This window comes from Mytilus californianus, unplaced genomic scaffold (genome assembly GCF_021869535.1).
Source record: "Mytilus californianus isolate M0D057914Y unplaced genomic scaffold, xbMytCali1.0.p SCAF_6, whole genome shotgun sequence".
Taxonomy (NCBI): Eukaryota; Metazoa; Mollusca; class Bivalvia; order Mytilida; family Mytilidae; genus Mytilus; species Mytilus californianus.
The window spans coordinates 23,342,659-23,355,865 of record NW_026262712.1 but is presented as its reverse complement, the minus strand read 5'-3'; the positions used below and the strand labels follow the sequence as shown (position 1 = coordinate 23,355,865).

Sequence of the window (13,207 nt, the reverse complement as noted above, 5' to 3'; positions counted from 1 at the left end):
TATGGGATTTTATTTTTTTTAATTTTCAAATGATTATGAATTGAAAACCGTTTGTGATAGACACAATCTTTTTAATTGAAAATGTTCTAAATGAAAAAGCACATTAAATGAAATACAGGGTTAGTCCCCAGGGGTCACCCCCATCCCCAGCCATTTAAGAAAGTTCTTATAACTTGTAAGTGGTCAAGATCCCCACCCCTAAACCATATATATTCTGGTTTGTCATGCTAAGAAGGTTTGAATGATATACAGGGTTAGTCCCCAGGGGTTATCCCAACCCCCTGCCATTTGAGAAAGTTCTAATATCTTGTAAATGGTTGAGATCCCCACCCCTAAACCATATATATTCTGGTTTGTCATGATAAAGCACATCAAATGAAATACAGGGTTAGTCCCCAGGGGTCACCCCCACCCCCTGCCATTTAAGAAAGTTCTAATATCTTGTAAGTGGTCAAGATCCCCACCCCTAAACCATATATATTCTGGTTAGTCATGCAAAGATGGTTTGAATGATATACAGGGTTAGTCCTCAGGGGTCACCCCCACCCCCTGCTATTTAAGAAAGTTCTAATATCTTGTAAATGGTCGAGATCCCCACCCCTAAACCATATACATTCTGGTTTGTCTTGATAAAGCACATCAAATGAAATACAGGGTTAGTCCCCAGGGGTCACCCCCACCCCCAGCCATTTAAGAAAGTTCTAATATCTTGTAAGTGGTCAAGATCCCCACCCCTAAACCCTATATATTCTGGTTTGTCATGCTAAGATGGTTTGAATGATATACAGGGTTAGTTCCTAGGGGTCACCCCCACCCCCTGCTATTTAAGAAAGTTCTAATATCTTGTAAATGGTCAAGATCCACAACCCTAAACCATATATATTCCTGTTCGTCATGTCTCGAACATTTGAATGACGTTTAGGGTCAGTCCCCAGGGGTTCCCCCACCCCCAATGTTCTAGTATCTTGTAAATGGTCGAGATCCCCACCCCTAAACCATATATATTCTGGTTTATCATGCGAAGATGGTTTGAATGATATACAGGGTTAGTCCCTAGGGGTCACCCCCACCCCCTGCTATTTAAGAAAGTTCTAATATCTTGTAAATGGTCAAGATCCCCACCCCTAAACCATACATATTCTGGTTTGTCATACCAAGATGGTTTGAATGATATACAGGGTTAGTCCCCAGGGGTCATCTCGACCCCCTGTCATTTGAGAAAGTTCTAATATCTTGTAAATGGTCGTGATCCTTACCCCTAAACCATATATATTCCTGTTCGTCATGTCTCGAACATTTGAATGACGTTTAGGGTCAGTCCCCAGGGGTTCCCCCCACCCCCAATATTCTAGTATCTTGTAAATGGTCGAGATCCCCACCCCTAAACCATATATATTCCGGTTTGTCATGCCTAGATGATTTGAATGATATACAGGGTTAGTCCCCAGGCATCACTAATGCATATAACTTTACTGGACCAAACCAATTTTCACTGGACTTTGTCCAATGTCAGGCGACCCTGGGAATTACGAATTATGGGAGCTTCGTTTGGGAGACTTCGTAACCGCATCCTGTTACAATCATTTCTTGTTTAATATGAAGTTATTTGATTGTTAATATGATCTACAAATTTCTTCGTCTTTTACTCTTATGTTTCACTGCTTGCTGTTTTATGAAGATAGCTATGAAATTTATAAATTGTTGTTTTCATTTTTTTCTATGAAGTTAAGTCATCATTGATATAGTGATGTTTATTTCTGTTCCTTGTGATGTTACATGTATGTTGTGTCATTTTCGCTATCTCGCGCGGTAAAATATTTGGTATAAAGGGCCAACCCGTGATAAATTCAATATATAAATTCAATCCCATGAATAATTTCTTAATTTCTCCGTGAACATCCATTGAAACTAGCGATGAATTTATTATATAGTGATTAAACCACCATGTAATTCTTATTACTCTAAGTAGATCGAATACCAACACGACTACCCATGTGTGCAGGTGTTCTCATTTGTTTATCATGCTATTTCTATTTGTTGTCAGCGGTTTTTTCTTTATTATTTGTAAATACTGGACATTGGGATATACTATATAAGTACACTATTTATTTGTCCCTAAATTGCTAAAATTATTTCTATTTTTAAAAACATAAAACACAAAACAAAAATGAACTTATTGTCTGCTGAACTTTGGGGTTGTACGCTAAGAAGTTAATATGACACGGCTATTTTTCAGGTACGCACTGGACATGGGAAATTACTACCATGTTGAAGCAGGACGGCAAAGAACAAAATCTACCCAAAGAAGTAGCAATGCTTCCATTTGAAACACCAGAAAAAATTGACGAGCTACCATCACCCAGACTTATAAACAGCCATTGTTGTTTTAAACACTTACCACAAGAAATACTGGAGAAGAAAAATAAGATTATATTTGTAAACCGTAATCCAAAAGATGTCGCTGTATCCTTCTTCCATCATTGCCAACATGCTGTTGATTATAAGGGGACATTTAGTCAGTTTTTAGATTTCTTCATGTCGGAAAAAGGTGAGCTTGTTATTTGTTCGTTCCGCATGCTTGAACGAAGTTATAATTGAGACTTGCCGGTCTATAGCCTTTTAGACTAGTTCGATGGGCGCATTACATTTGCGTGCATTTGGGGATTAAAGTTGTTTGTACGTTTGCGCGCAGCTTTGTATTACATTTGCGCGCACTTTTACAGGTCACACATGTAGATATAAAGATAATTCATAAAAGATAAGTCGCTAGTTATTAAATTTGAGCTCATTTGTTATTTTGAGTTATATATTTTTCATATTGAATTCTAAAAAAACCATATTAAGTCTCCATGAGAATCCCGTAATCGCTTAAGGCATCCATGTAACTTAATTACGAATTTTGAAGAGCGAATAATATTCTGTTTCCCAATTTTTCAGAATAGCGATCGCTTTACTTTAATAAGTTAATATAAAAATAAGGAGATGTGGTATGATTGCCAATGAGATAACTAGCCATCAAAGTTCAAATGAAGTGGATGTCAGCAATTATAGGCAACCGTACGGCCTAAGGCAGTTTGTAAAGTTGCGTCAAAACACAAACATGAGTTTCGATTGTCAGAAACAAATCGGGGAACAAAAACCTTTAGTGTACAGTGTATTTACTTTACTTATCGACAGAACACTCTTTAAAAAAAACAGAGTATCTGATAGGGCAATTCCGAAAATATCAGAATGCAGAAGTTGATCGGTAGCTTTTGTTTTGTGTTTCTTTTGAATTTTTAGGGCAGAATGGGAAGTTTTTATATTTATCTCACAAGTATTTATTAGTTTTATTTGATTATGTTCGGATCTAGTACCCTTATTTGGGTTTCAGAGACAGTATTATAAGTTATTTGGCACAAAGTGAGACATAATAGGAAAGATCGTGAAGCAAAGATTAGCGCCATCCGTTCTGAGGGTTACGATTTAGGCTAGACTGAAAGGAAAATAAAATACTCAATAGGGAAAACAAAATAAAACTTAGTCATCAGACCTAAAAGGTTATATTCGGATTCCTTTATAAGACTGACACGCGATATCTTGAATTCAAAATATTTTTACTCTCTCCAATGAATTACTAGAAAATTGTTTCAGGTAAAAGTAATACTCTCGACTTCAGCGTCGTCTAAAGTATACAGCGTGAGTTACAAATAAATTTTCTATGTCCCGAGGTTTACAGAAACATTGTTGACATTGTTAATAACTATACTTGCGTGTTGTTTTGTTGTACTTACCTCCCAGTACGTGTGCGTTTTAGACCCATACTTTCCAATGAAATTGAATGCAATGATAGAATTCCAAATTATTTATAACATATGCATATACATATACACCAATCAGAACTCGAACTAACTTTTGTTAGGTTATGATTTAAAGATGTATGAATTTATGTAGCTTCGCACCGTTAAGCAAAAACTTAAATCATTCTCGTAAATATCTTTTAAACATAACATGAAGGATACACTGTAATGGAGATCAAAGAGAACATACAAAAGGACTGACTTTTTTTCAGTTTATCACTGCGCATGGTACAAATACGTGCTGGACTGGGAAAGGGTATTCAAACAACACCCAGAGCTTCAAGTATTGTATGTCAACTACGAAGATTTACACACGGTAAGTACATTTGAGTATTATATAAATAGCGAATCTTTTCTTGTCTGATATTACTAGCATGGCTGTATAAAGAAGTAGTGCTAATTCCATACTAGACACACTTCAAAATGTCAATAATCTTACCTATTTTTTTTATCAAAATGCCTTTAACAGCAACTGCTCTGTATAACATTTTGATCTTAAATCATATATCATTCGAATTCTAATCCATTTTATTCCACGAATTGTAACTTTTATTATTTTAAAAGCTTACCTGATGTAGATATATTCTTATTGTGCTGACTAATCTCAAAGTTGCTATGAACATGTATTTAACTCGAGATTAATTATTACAGGACCCAATGAGAGAAACAGATCGAATAGCCACCTTTTTGGACGTTCGAAAGTCTGAAGAGTTTTACAGTAAAGTATTAGAAAAGTGTTCCTTTTCTGAACTTAAACAGTCATATAAAAAACGGAACAACATGGACTTTATGTTTAGGAAAGGTAAGCATATTATGATGTAGTACTTTGAGATATGATGCATACACACATGCACCTTTCATTTTATGCTTTTGAAGTGAATTCTCAGAGTGTTTGAATACTGCCTCTATATACATGAAAGTTATATGAATTACAGGTGTAAACATAGTTTTGAAACAAGAATTTTATTTTCATTCACAGAAAGTAAATACAATTTATCTGTTTAATATTGGCATGTTATTCAAATAGCATTTCAGATGTTGCAAAAAATAAATAAGAAAATAAACCTTGAAGAATTAAAAGCAAACCTGACCTTGATCTCATTTTAATGGTCCATTCGTCAATATTAAGTTTTCATGGTTAAGTCTGTTTATCAGATACTATAACAAATAGGTCAACTATATTTGGTGTATGGAATGATTGCATGGTGCACATGTTGTCTGGCAGGGTTCATCTGACCGTGACCTCATTGCGTAAACCCCTGAGGGTTTACGCAGTATATATTGGACGATGTCCGTAGTCTTTCGGAAAACCGGATGTTATTCGGAATACATCTGTTTCTTTCTATGGCCACCTTTCATATACATGCGCAATAGCTTATTATTTGACCTGTTGAATCATTGGCATCTTAAAGTTGCTATAGAGATATGTTACATATGATGCGAAATTTATTATGACGCAAGCTACTTTAATAAGCATTTGAATACTTCCTTGCACGCAAATACCGTGGAGCTGCTAATATTTACCTTACATATACGTGTTATTCTAATTCGAGTCAGACGTTGAAACCAGCTGTGTTTAGATATGAGATAAGATTTCACGTAAACAATGCGATTTATATTCGAAACGAGATTTGTTAAAACTAAAATCTATAAAAGAAGTATTACTAGCATTTCACTTAAGATTCCGAGTCTAGGGAAAATGTACATAATGTACGAAGCAGGCTATTTCATAATTTTCATACCTCAACGTCTTTGTGGGACTAACTAAAGGACAATACTGAAATTAAAATGAAGTCTTTCTTGCACTTTATTGAAATTTTACGTCTAGGATAGACCACGGACGTATATATTCTAAATTGATATACGTCCTTGAATAGTTTTTATTTTCTTTAAAATTGCAATATTCTTTGTTTAAATATTGCAACGTTATTTCCTTATCAAATGTCTATTAATTAATAGACACCGAGTGATGACAGATGCAGGCAGTGATAAGAAAAATTAAATAAAATTAATTTCTATTTATAGTTATCTTGGTCAAGGAACAGATTATCTAACTACTTAGTATATGTTCGGCCTGTAGTAATTAATGCTCTTCAAAATGTTCCTCAAAATAAAAATAGATAATTATTATTTCATAAAGACGATCAGATGATGAATTTTCGGTTTTAATATATTAAGTACGAAAATGTAAAATAGTGTAAGAAGATTTTAAGCCATCTCACTGATCAGTAGGCTACACAGTGCCCCCAAATGACCAGTATTAAACTATCCAGCAAGAGAGAAAAGGGATAGCCGGATCAATGTAAGAAACCTACTAGGCAACTTCAGTTCAATTTCAATATCTCGATTATTCTAATGGATTTGTCAAATGTCAGGGAATATCTTTTTAAATGTGGTAGGAAGACAACTCTCCATCAAAACACAGTGTAGTCAAAATTAGCAATTATAGGTTATAATTCAACCTTCAACACAAAAGCTTGGCTCACATTGGACAGCATCCTACCGAGGGCCCCAAAACACTGTTATAAAACAATTTAAACAGGAAAAAACAAACAGATCTAATTTAACTTCAAACCAGAAACAAAAAGCAAATATGAACTGCACCAAAAAAAGACAACCACTTAACAGCATGCTTCGGACTTGGGACATGTGCTTATGAATACACCTGGTTTAAAAGAATTTACTTACATACCATAAGACAGTAGTGTAATTTTACCATGTAAAAGACACCCTTTAATATTTAATGAAAAAATCGTGTTCAGATAAAAAAAATCGTAAGGGTTCCGCGGAACCCAGTGTCTCGCCTACTTTTACTGTAAATCGCAGGCTCAACAAAAATGAGGAAAAACAACAATAAAAATATTCCTCTCAATACTATTTTTTTTTCATTTTAAGAAGCTTCTGTCCAAGTTTGGTAAAAATCCGGGATAGTTTATAAATCTAAAAAATTTAACTTCAGACTGTATGTATGTTAACTGGAAGAAAAACTAAGTCCATTTATAAGTAAAATACAGATAAACAGGTACAAATTTTTAACAAAAAATTTCCTTCTAGATACTAGCTTTTAATCATAAACAAGCTGTCCAAGTTTGGTACAAATCCAGGATAGTATAAGAAAGTTATTAAAATTTTTAAAAAAATTTAACCTCGGAGTGAATGTATTGTATCCCAGCAGAAAACTAAGTCCATTTATAAGTAAAATACGGAAAAAATGGAATTTCATTTTTACAAAATTTACTTCTGGATACTATCTTATGATCATAAACAAGCTTCTGTCCAAGTTTGGTACAAATCCAGGATAGTTTAAGAAAGTTATTAGAATTTTAAAAAACTTTAACCACAGAGTGAATGTATTGTTTCCCAGCAGAAAAAACTAAGTCCATTTATAAGTAAAATAAGGAAAAATGGAATTTTATTCTTACAAAATTTACTTCTGGATACTATCTTATGATCATAAACAAGCTTCTGTCCAAGTTTGGTACAAATCCAGAATAGTTTAAGAAAGTTATTAAAATTTCAAAAACTTTAACCACAGAGTGAATATTTGTGGACGCCACCGGCGACGACACCGACGGAATGTAGAATCGCTTTGTCTCGCTTTTTCGACTAAAGTCGAAGGCTCGACAAAAATGAACACCTTACAACAATACATAAATGTGACCTTTAAACAAACTCATATTTAGGTGATGGGTATACTATCAGTGGTAATTTCAGGTTTGACCATGTTAGTTTTTTTGTTGTTTTCAATTTTGTTTGTTTGTTTATAAGCACAAGGTGTAAGCTGTTTTGTCTAGGCTATAAATATCTTTTTTAATGAATTGGTTTCGGTCATCAAGGTGAAGAGGATACAGTGCGATTCAAATTGTATATATTTACAATTAAACTTGCAGGCTTTTTTCATGACCCACAATTTAAAATATAAGAAAACATCAAAATAAAAAGGGACATCCGGAAAATATCTTCAAAGCGAGTTAAAGGTTTTAAAAGTGTTTGTTTTTAACAAAAGAGGTTTGTCATCTAAAACCTTTAAGAGAATACACAAAGCACAGAACTTAAAATTGCCAATGCTTGCTACCCTAAGCAAAAAAAACCTTGCATAGCAGGTGTAAGGATCTTAATAATGATCAATATCAAGCCATTGTTCAAATAACAATGAACATATCTCAAATTCCAATAAAAACGGCTATTTTACAGGTGCACGTATTGCATTTCTTAAGAACATATAATCATTAATTGATTAAATTTCTTCACATTTTTATTTGAACTTTAGCCAAAAACCTAACTCTAATTTAAAAACAAAAACCAGCATCTTAGAATGGAACATCAAGTGGGTGACTTAACATGATGTCTTTTGGGAGAGAGGAGAGAAAAAAATATTCCTTTAACAAGAATATTTCACCCCACATTGAACAGTATTTACATTAAGTAAACAGTCACTGTCAGTTTCTAATTCTTATATAACAAAAATGATATAAAACAATAATTTTTTTTTTTTTAAACAATTATCTTATATCTAATGCCAAACAAGCATTTGGGTTTACGATTGCATTTCTTTTTTTAAAGAAAGCAGCTTGTTTTAATGGTTTGTTGGTCAATGTACAATTTTCGTAATTAGTATAGAAATAAGGAGATGTGGTATGATCAACAAAGTTCAAATGAAGTGGATGTAAGCAATTATAGGCAACCGTATGGCCTTCAACAATGAGAAAAACTCATACCGTATAGTCGGCTGTAAAAGGCCCCGACATGAAAAAATATGAAACAATTCAATTGAGAAATCTAACGGCCTTATTTATAACAAACCAATTTACGAAAAACAAATATAATAGACATGAACCAACGACATCTAGGTCTGTTTCTTAGATACTTTAAGTACTAGGCTAACTATACGTGTTGTATAGTCTGATTGAAAGGTGTACATGTCTGTCTGGTATGGTTCATCTGACCTTGATCTCATTTACATGGATCTTTGATAATGTTAAGTATATATGATACTTGTAGTAAACCCTATTTTAATATCGAACTCGGACTTCTTTTAAACTGATTTAACTGTGCGTATTGCTGTGTATTTGTTTATTCCACATTGGCTAGAGGTACAGGGGGAGGGTTGAGATCTCACAAAACATGTTTAACCCCGCCGCCTTTTTGTGCCTGTTCCCAGCAGGAACCTCTGGCCTTTGTTAGTCTTGTATGTTTTTTTAATTTTGTTTCATTTATATGTTTCGGGGGTTAGTGTGGCGTCCATTTTGCTGAACTAGTAAACATAATTGTTTAGGGGCCAGCTGAAGCCCGCCTCCGGGTGCGGGATTTTCTCACTGCGTTGAAGACCCATTGGTGGCCTTAGGCTGTCTTCTGCTCTTTGGTCGGGTTGTTCACTGTTTGACACATTCCCAGTTCTCATTTTTCATTCTGTCTTCATATTACAGACTTTCAACAAAAATTCAATCATCATAAGTAAAGCAGGCGAGACATTTCAGCGTGTGCACTCGTGTTCTTCTTGATCTACTGATGCCATCAGTGATAATGTTTATGATATAGCATTTACAGCTTATAAAGTATAGATGATCATAGGGCACCGATAATTTTAGTTTCATTTTAGTCGTCCCGTTTGGAAATGAGGATTTTTTTCTTTGAAATCTTTATAAATTTTTTTTACGAGCGGCTTTCCCTAGTAAAAGAATTACGCACCGTTGTATCTGAATGTTGCCATTAGAAACACACCAAATTTACAGGTTTTGTCTCCTGTGAATTTCATAAGTATCAACAACATGTGAATGGCTAATGATGAAGGGGACACTCCACTAAATAGGCATCCAGTTTAGTTTTTTTGTTGTGAATGTTCATTACAAATTGATAGCAGCTATGATTATTTAAGCATTACTAAAATAGTCCAGCTAAATGGTGGAACGCCCCTAAATGTTCCCTGTTGATGCCAACTTGAATTTAGATATCTATTTCATGACACACCGTCATACCGTCATTCACGCGTTCACAAATTCATAAAACTGTTATCAACAACAATTATTATGCATGAATTATTTAGTTTGAATGCTATTAGTCAGTCAGTTTGAATAGAATGCAAAATTTCATTGGTAGAAAATTTCAAATGGTCACACTGATGAATTGAAAAAGAGCTATTCAACACTAATAAATGAAAGAAAATCACGAAATTGAGAAAACTAGAAAAAGCTATGAAATCGGTATTTTTTATAACTGATCACCATATTCTGTCAAGATTACCTGGATTTTCTACACCATTTTTGGAGTTTTCAAATACTTAATTTTACATTTTCATAGCTTTGTGTGACTGTGTCCTTAGAAATATTAAAAAGTTTATGTCGTCTTAGGACATGTCACTAATTATGCATTCTTAAATAATGGATGAAAACTGCAGTTTTGAAAGGTTTTGGTGGCTTTTGAGTATTTATCCAATACATCAATTAGAAGGACATCACATACACTTTGATTGAACGTTAAACTTTATACTATAAAATGTCTTACAGATGCATTAACTTCATTTTGGTTTTGAATAATATTTCGAATTTATGAATTATGAATTATGTTAACATTCAGGTGCAGTTGGTGACTGGAAGAATTGGTTTACTGTAACAGACAACGAAAGATTTGAGAACTATTTGAAAGAAAAATTATCCAATCCTTTTGTGAAATTTACTTACTGTTTATGATTCTTTTTATGTTTATTACATTTTTGTACGTTAGTAAATCCAATTACTGAAGTAACTTAGAAATGAGACGATCTGGTATGATTGTCAATGAGACAACTATCAACCAGAGACCAAATTTCGTAGATGTAAGCAATTATAGGTCATCGTACGGCTTTCAACAATGATTAAAACGCATTCATTAAAATAACTATAAAATATCAACCACTAATTCTGAATTAGTGGAAATATAATGGACTGTCTATCATAAATGTTGTGCATTAAATATTCATTTCAATCATAATTGGTCACATGTTTTACTATCAACAGTGGTCACTGATAATATATATATATATATATATATATATATATATATATATATATATATATATATATATATCAGTGACCGCTGAGGATAATAAACTAACAATTGATAGTAACTAGTAAACATATGTTACTTCTACTATATCTATGTAAATCTAACCATAGATATTCTGTGGTCTAACATAGAACACGCGGAAATAACTGAAATTAAAAGAAAAAAATAACGCATTATGGGGAAAAAGGGGGAAGGCAAAGAAAAAATGTCCTCTACCCAAATAACTATGATGCCAACAACACGTGTTTCTGGATATTTTCAAGACTCAATTTTTATAAATGAAATTCATAATACATAAGAAATTATCAAACAAAAGGACCAAAACTTTCTATAAAGTCAACCTTGCCGGAGGGAGTTACAACATTAGTGTTAGGAAAATTTCATTGTGAATTTAGAATAAAAATGTGGCATTCACCAGCAATTGCATTGTACTTTTTAAGAACTTGCTGCTACAATTTCTCATGATAATCTTCATAAATAATTGTGACAAACGTGACTTTCATTGAGGGTTTTTTTCCTTTTGGCTCCTTCTTGTACATTTCTGAGTCGGCCAGATACGCGGTTATTAGTGCGGGGTGACATGATTATAGCATTTCAAGGAGATGAAGAATGAACGATAATGAGACAGCAAACAAACGATAAAAATAATTTAAAGACCATTAGAGAGCTACATACAAGTTTCTTTAGAATATGTCAAGCTCTAAATCGTCCCGGGTCCATACAAATATGACTTTGACCTATAATGGTTTACTTTTACAAATTGTGACTTAGATGGAGAGTTGTCTCATTGGCACTCATACCACATCTTCTCATATCTATTGAATTCAGTAACTGCACGAGTTCTTGTCATGTGGTTGTTCCAAGGCAGAAAATTCAATGGTTGTATTTAAAAAATGAAAACAACACGTTATAAAAGAGGGACGAAAGATACCAGAGGGACAGTCAAACTCATAGATCGAAAACAAACTGACAACGCCATGGCCAAAAATAAAAAGACAAACAGACAAATAATAGTACAGATGACACAACATAGAAAACCAAAGACTAAGCAACACGAACCCCACCAAAAACTGGGGGTGATCTCAGGTGCTCCGGAATGTCATAAATGTCATGCTTCCGAAGCGCTTTTCTGCATTTACCTTCATCAGGACGCTCAAAGCCGAATATTTGAAAGCCAAGGATCTATAAGGACCTAAAACGTTGAAGAGCTATAAACCAAAAAGGACCTAAAAAAATTACCAAAACTGTGCCTGAGGGAGTTGAAACCTTAGTTTCTGTATAATTTCAAAATTTATAAACGGGCAATTTTAGATAGTCTGTTAAAAATCATGTCAGTACCGAAGTACTGACTACTGAGCTGATGATACCCTCGGAGACTGATAGTCCACCAGCAGAGGTATCGACTCAGTGCTGTTAAAAAATGAAAACAACACGTTATAAATTTCATGCGTCAGAAGCGCTTTTCTGGATTTACCTTCATCAGGAACGCTCAAAGCCGAATATTTGAAAGCCAAGGATGTGTAAGGACCGAAAACGTTGAAGAGCTATTAACCAAAAAGATACTTCGGGGGTTTTATGTTGATTGTAGACCTTTGATAGGGATAATCTCTGTTAAACTTATTCACAATATTTTCAAGACTAGGGCTATTTGTATCTCGGGAGGGATTGTGGTTGATTTTTATATGATGAAGACATAATCTTTCGATCAGTTTAATCGATGCCTAGAGCTGGCATGTCAGTAACTGCTAGTAGTCCTTTGTTTATTAAATAATATGAGCTGCGTCGGATAGAAATCGACCTTATGCAAGTACACGTATACATGTACATGTATAAGACTTTGATTGATGTCAGAATATTCAAATACGAAATAAAAGATGATTTTGGGTCTGTTTTGTAGGGTTCTTATATCAACTCAATTTTCAAACAGTTACAGACTTTGCATAGAGATTTTTTCAACCCGAAATAAGTTAACAGATGTAAATATTTGATATTCATTTGCATAAGGTCGATCTTTATCCGTCGCAGTTCATATGTTATCATTATTGTTTTGCTCAGTTTCTTCTGTTACCTTTTTACATTATACTCTGACTTCTTTTAAACTGAATTTTATTCTGCGTAGTGCTGTGTGTTTGTTTATGCAACATTGGCTAGAAGTATATGGGAGGGTTAAGATACTTAGTATTAAAAAAAACCTGTATAACCCCGCCGCAATTTTGCGGCTATGCCAAGCCAGGAACCTCTAGCCTTTACTAGTCTTGTATGTTTTTTTTTATTATGGTTAATTTGTATGTTTCGGAGTTTAGTGTGGTGTCCATTTCGCTGAACCA

The 13,207-nt window shown here is 33.9% G+C and overlaps 1 protein-coding gene across 1 annotated transcript in view; it reads left to right on the top strand.

Moving 5' to 3' along the window:
• LOC127704809 (sulfotransferase 1A2-like) overlaps window positions 1–12,853 on the top strand; it is a 40,405-nt gene extending 27,552 nt beyond the window's left edge. Inside the window, exons 4-7 of the mRNA XM_052209027.1 lie at window positions 2,237–2,548; window positions 4,052–4,155; window positions 4,491–4,641; window positions 10,413–12,853. Coding sequence (XP_052064987.1) covers window positions 2,237–2,548; window positions 4,052–4,155; window positions 4,491–4,641; window positions 10,413–10,525 — 680 coding nt within the window. The 3' untranslated portion in view covers window positions 10,526–12,853. The remainder of the gene's footprint in view (window positions 1–2,236; window positions 2,549–4,051; window positions 4,156–4,490; window positions 4,642–10,412) is intronic.
• The last annotated feature ends 354 nt before the right edge of the window (window positions 12,854–13,207 follow it).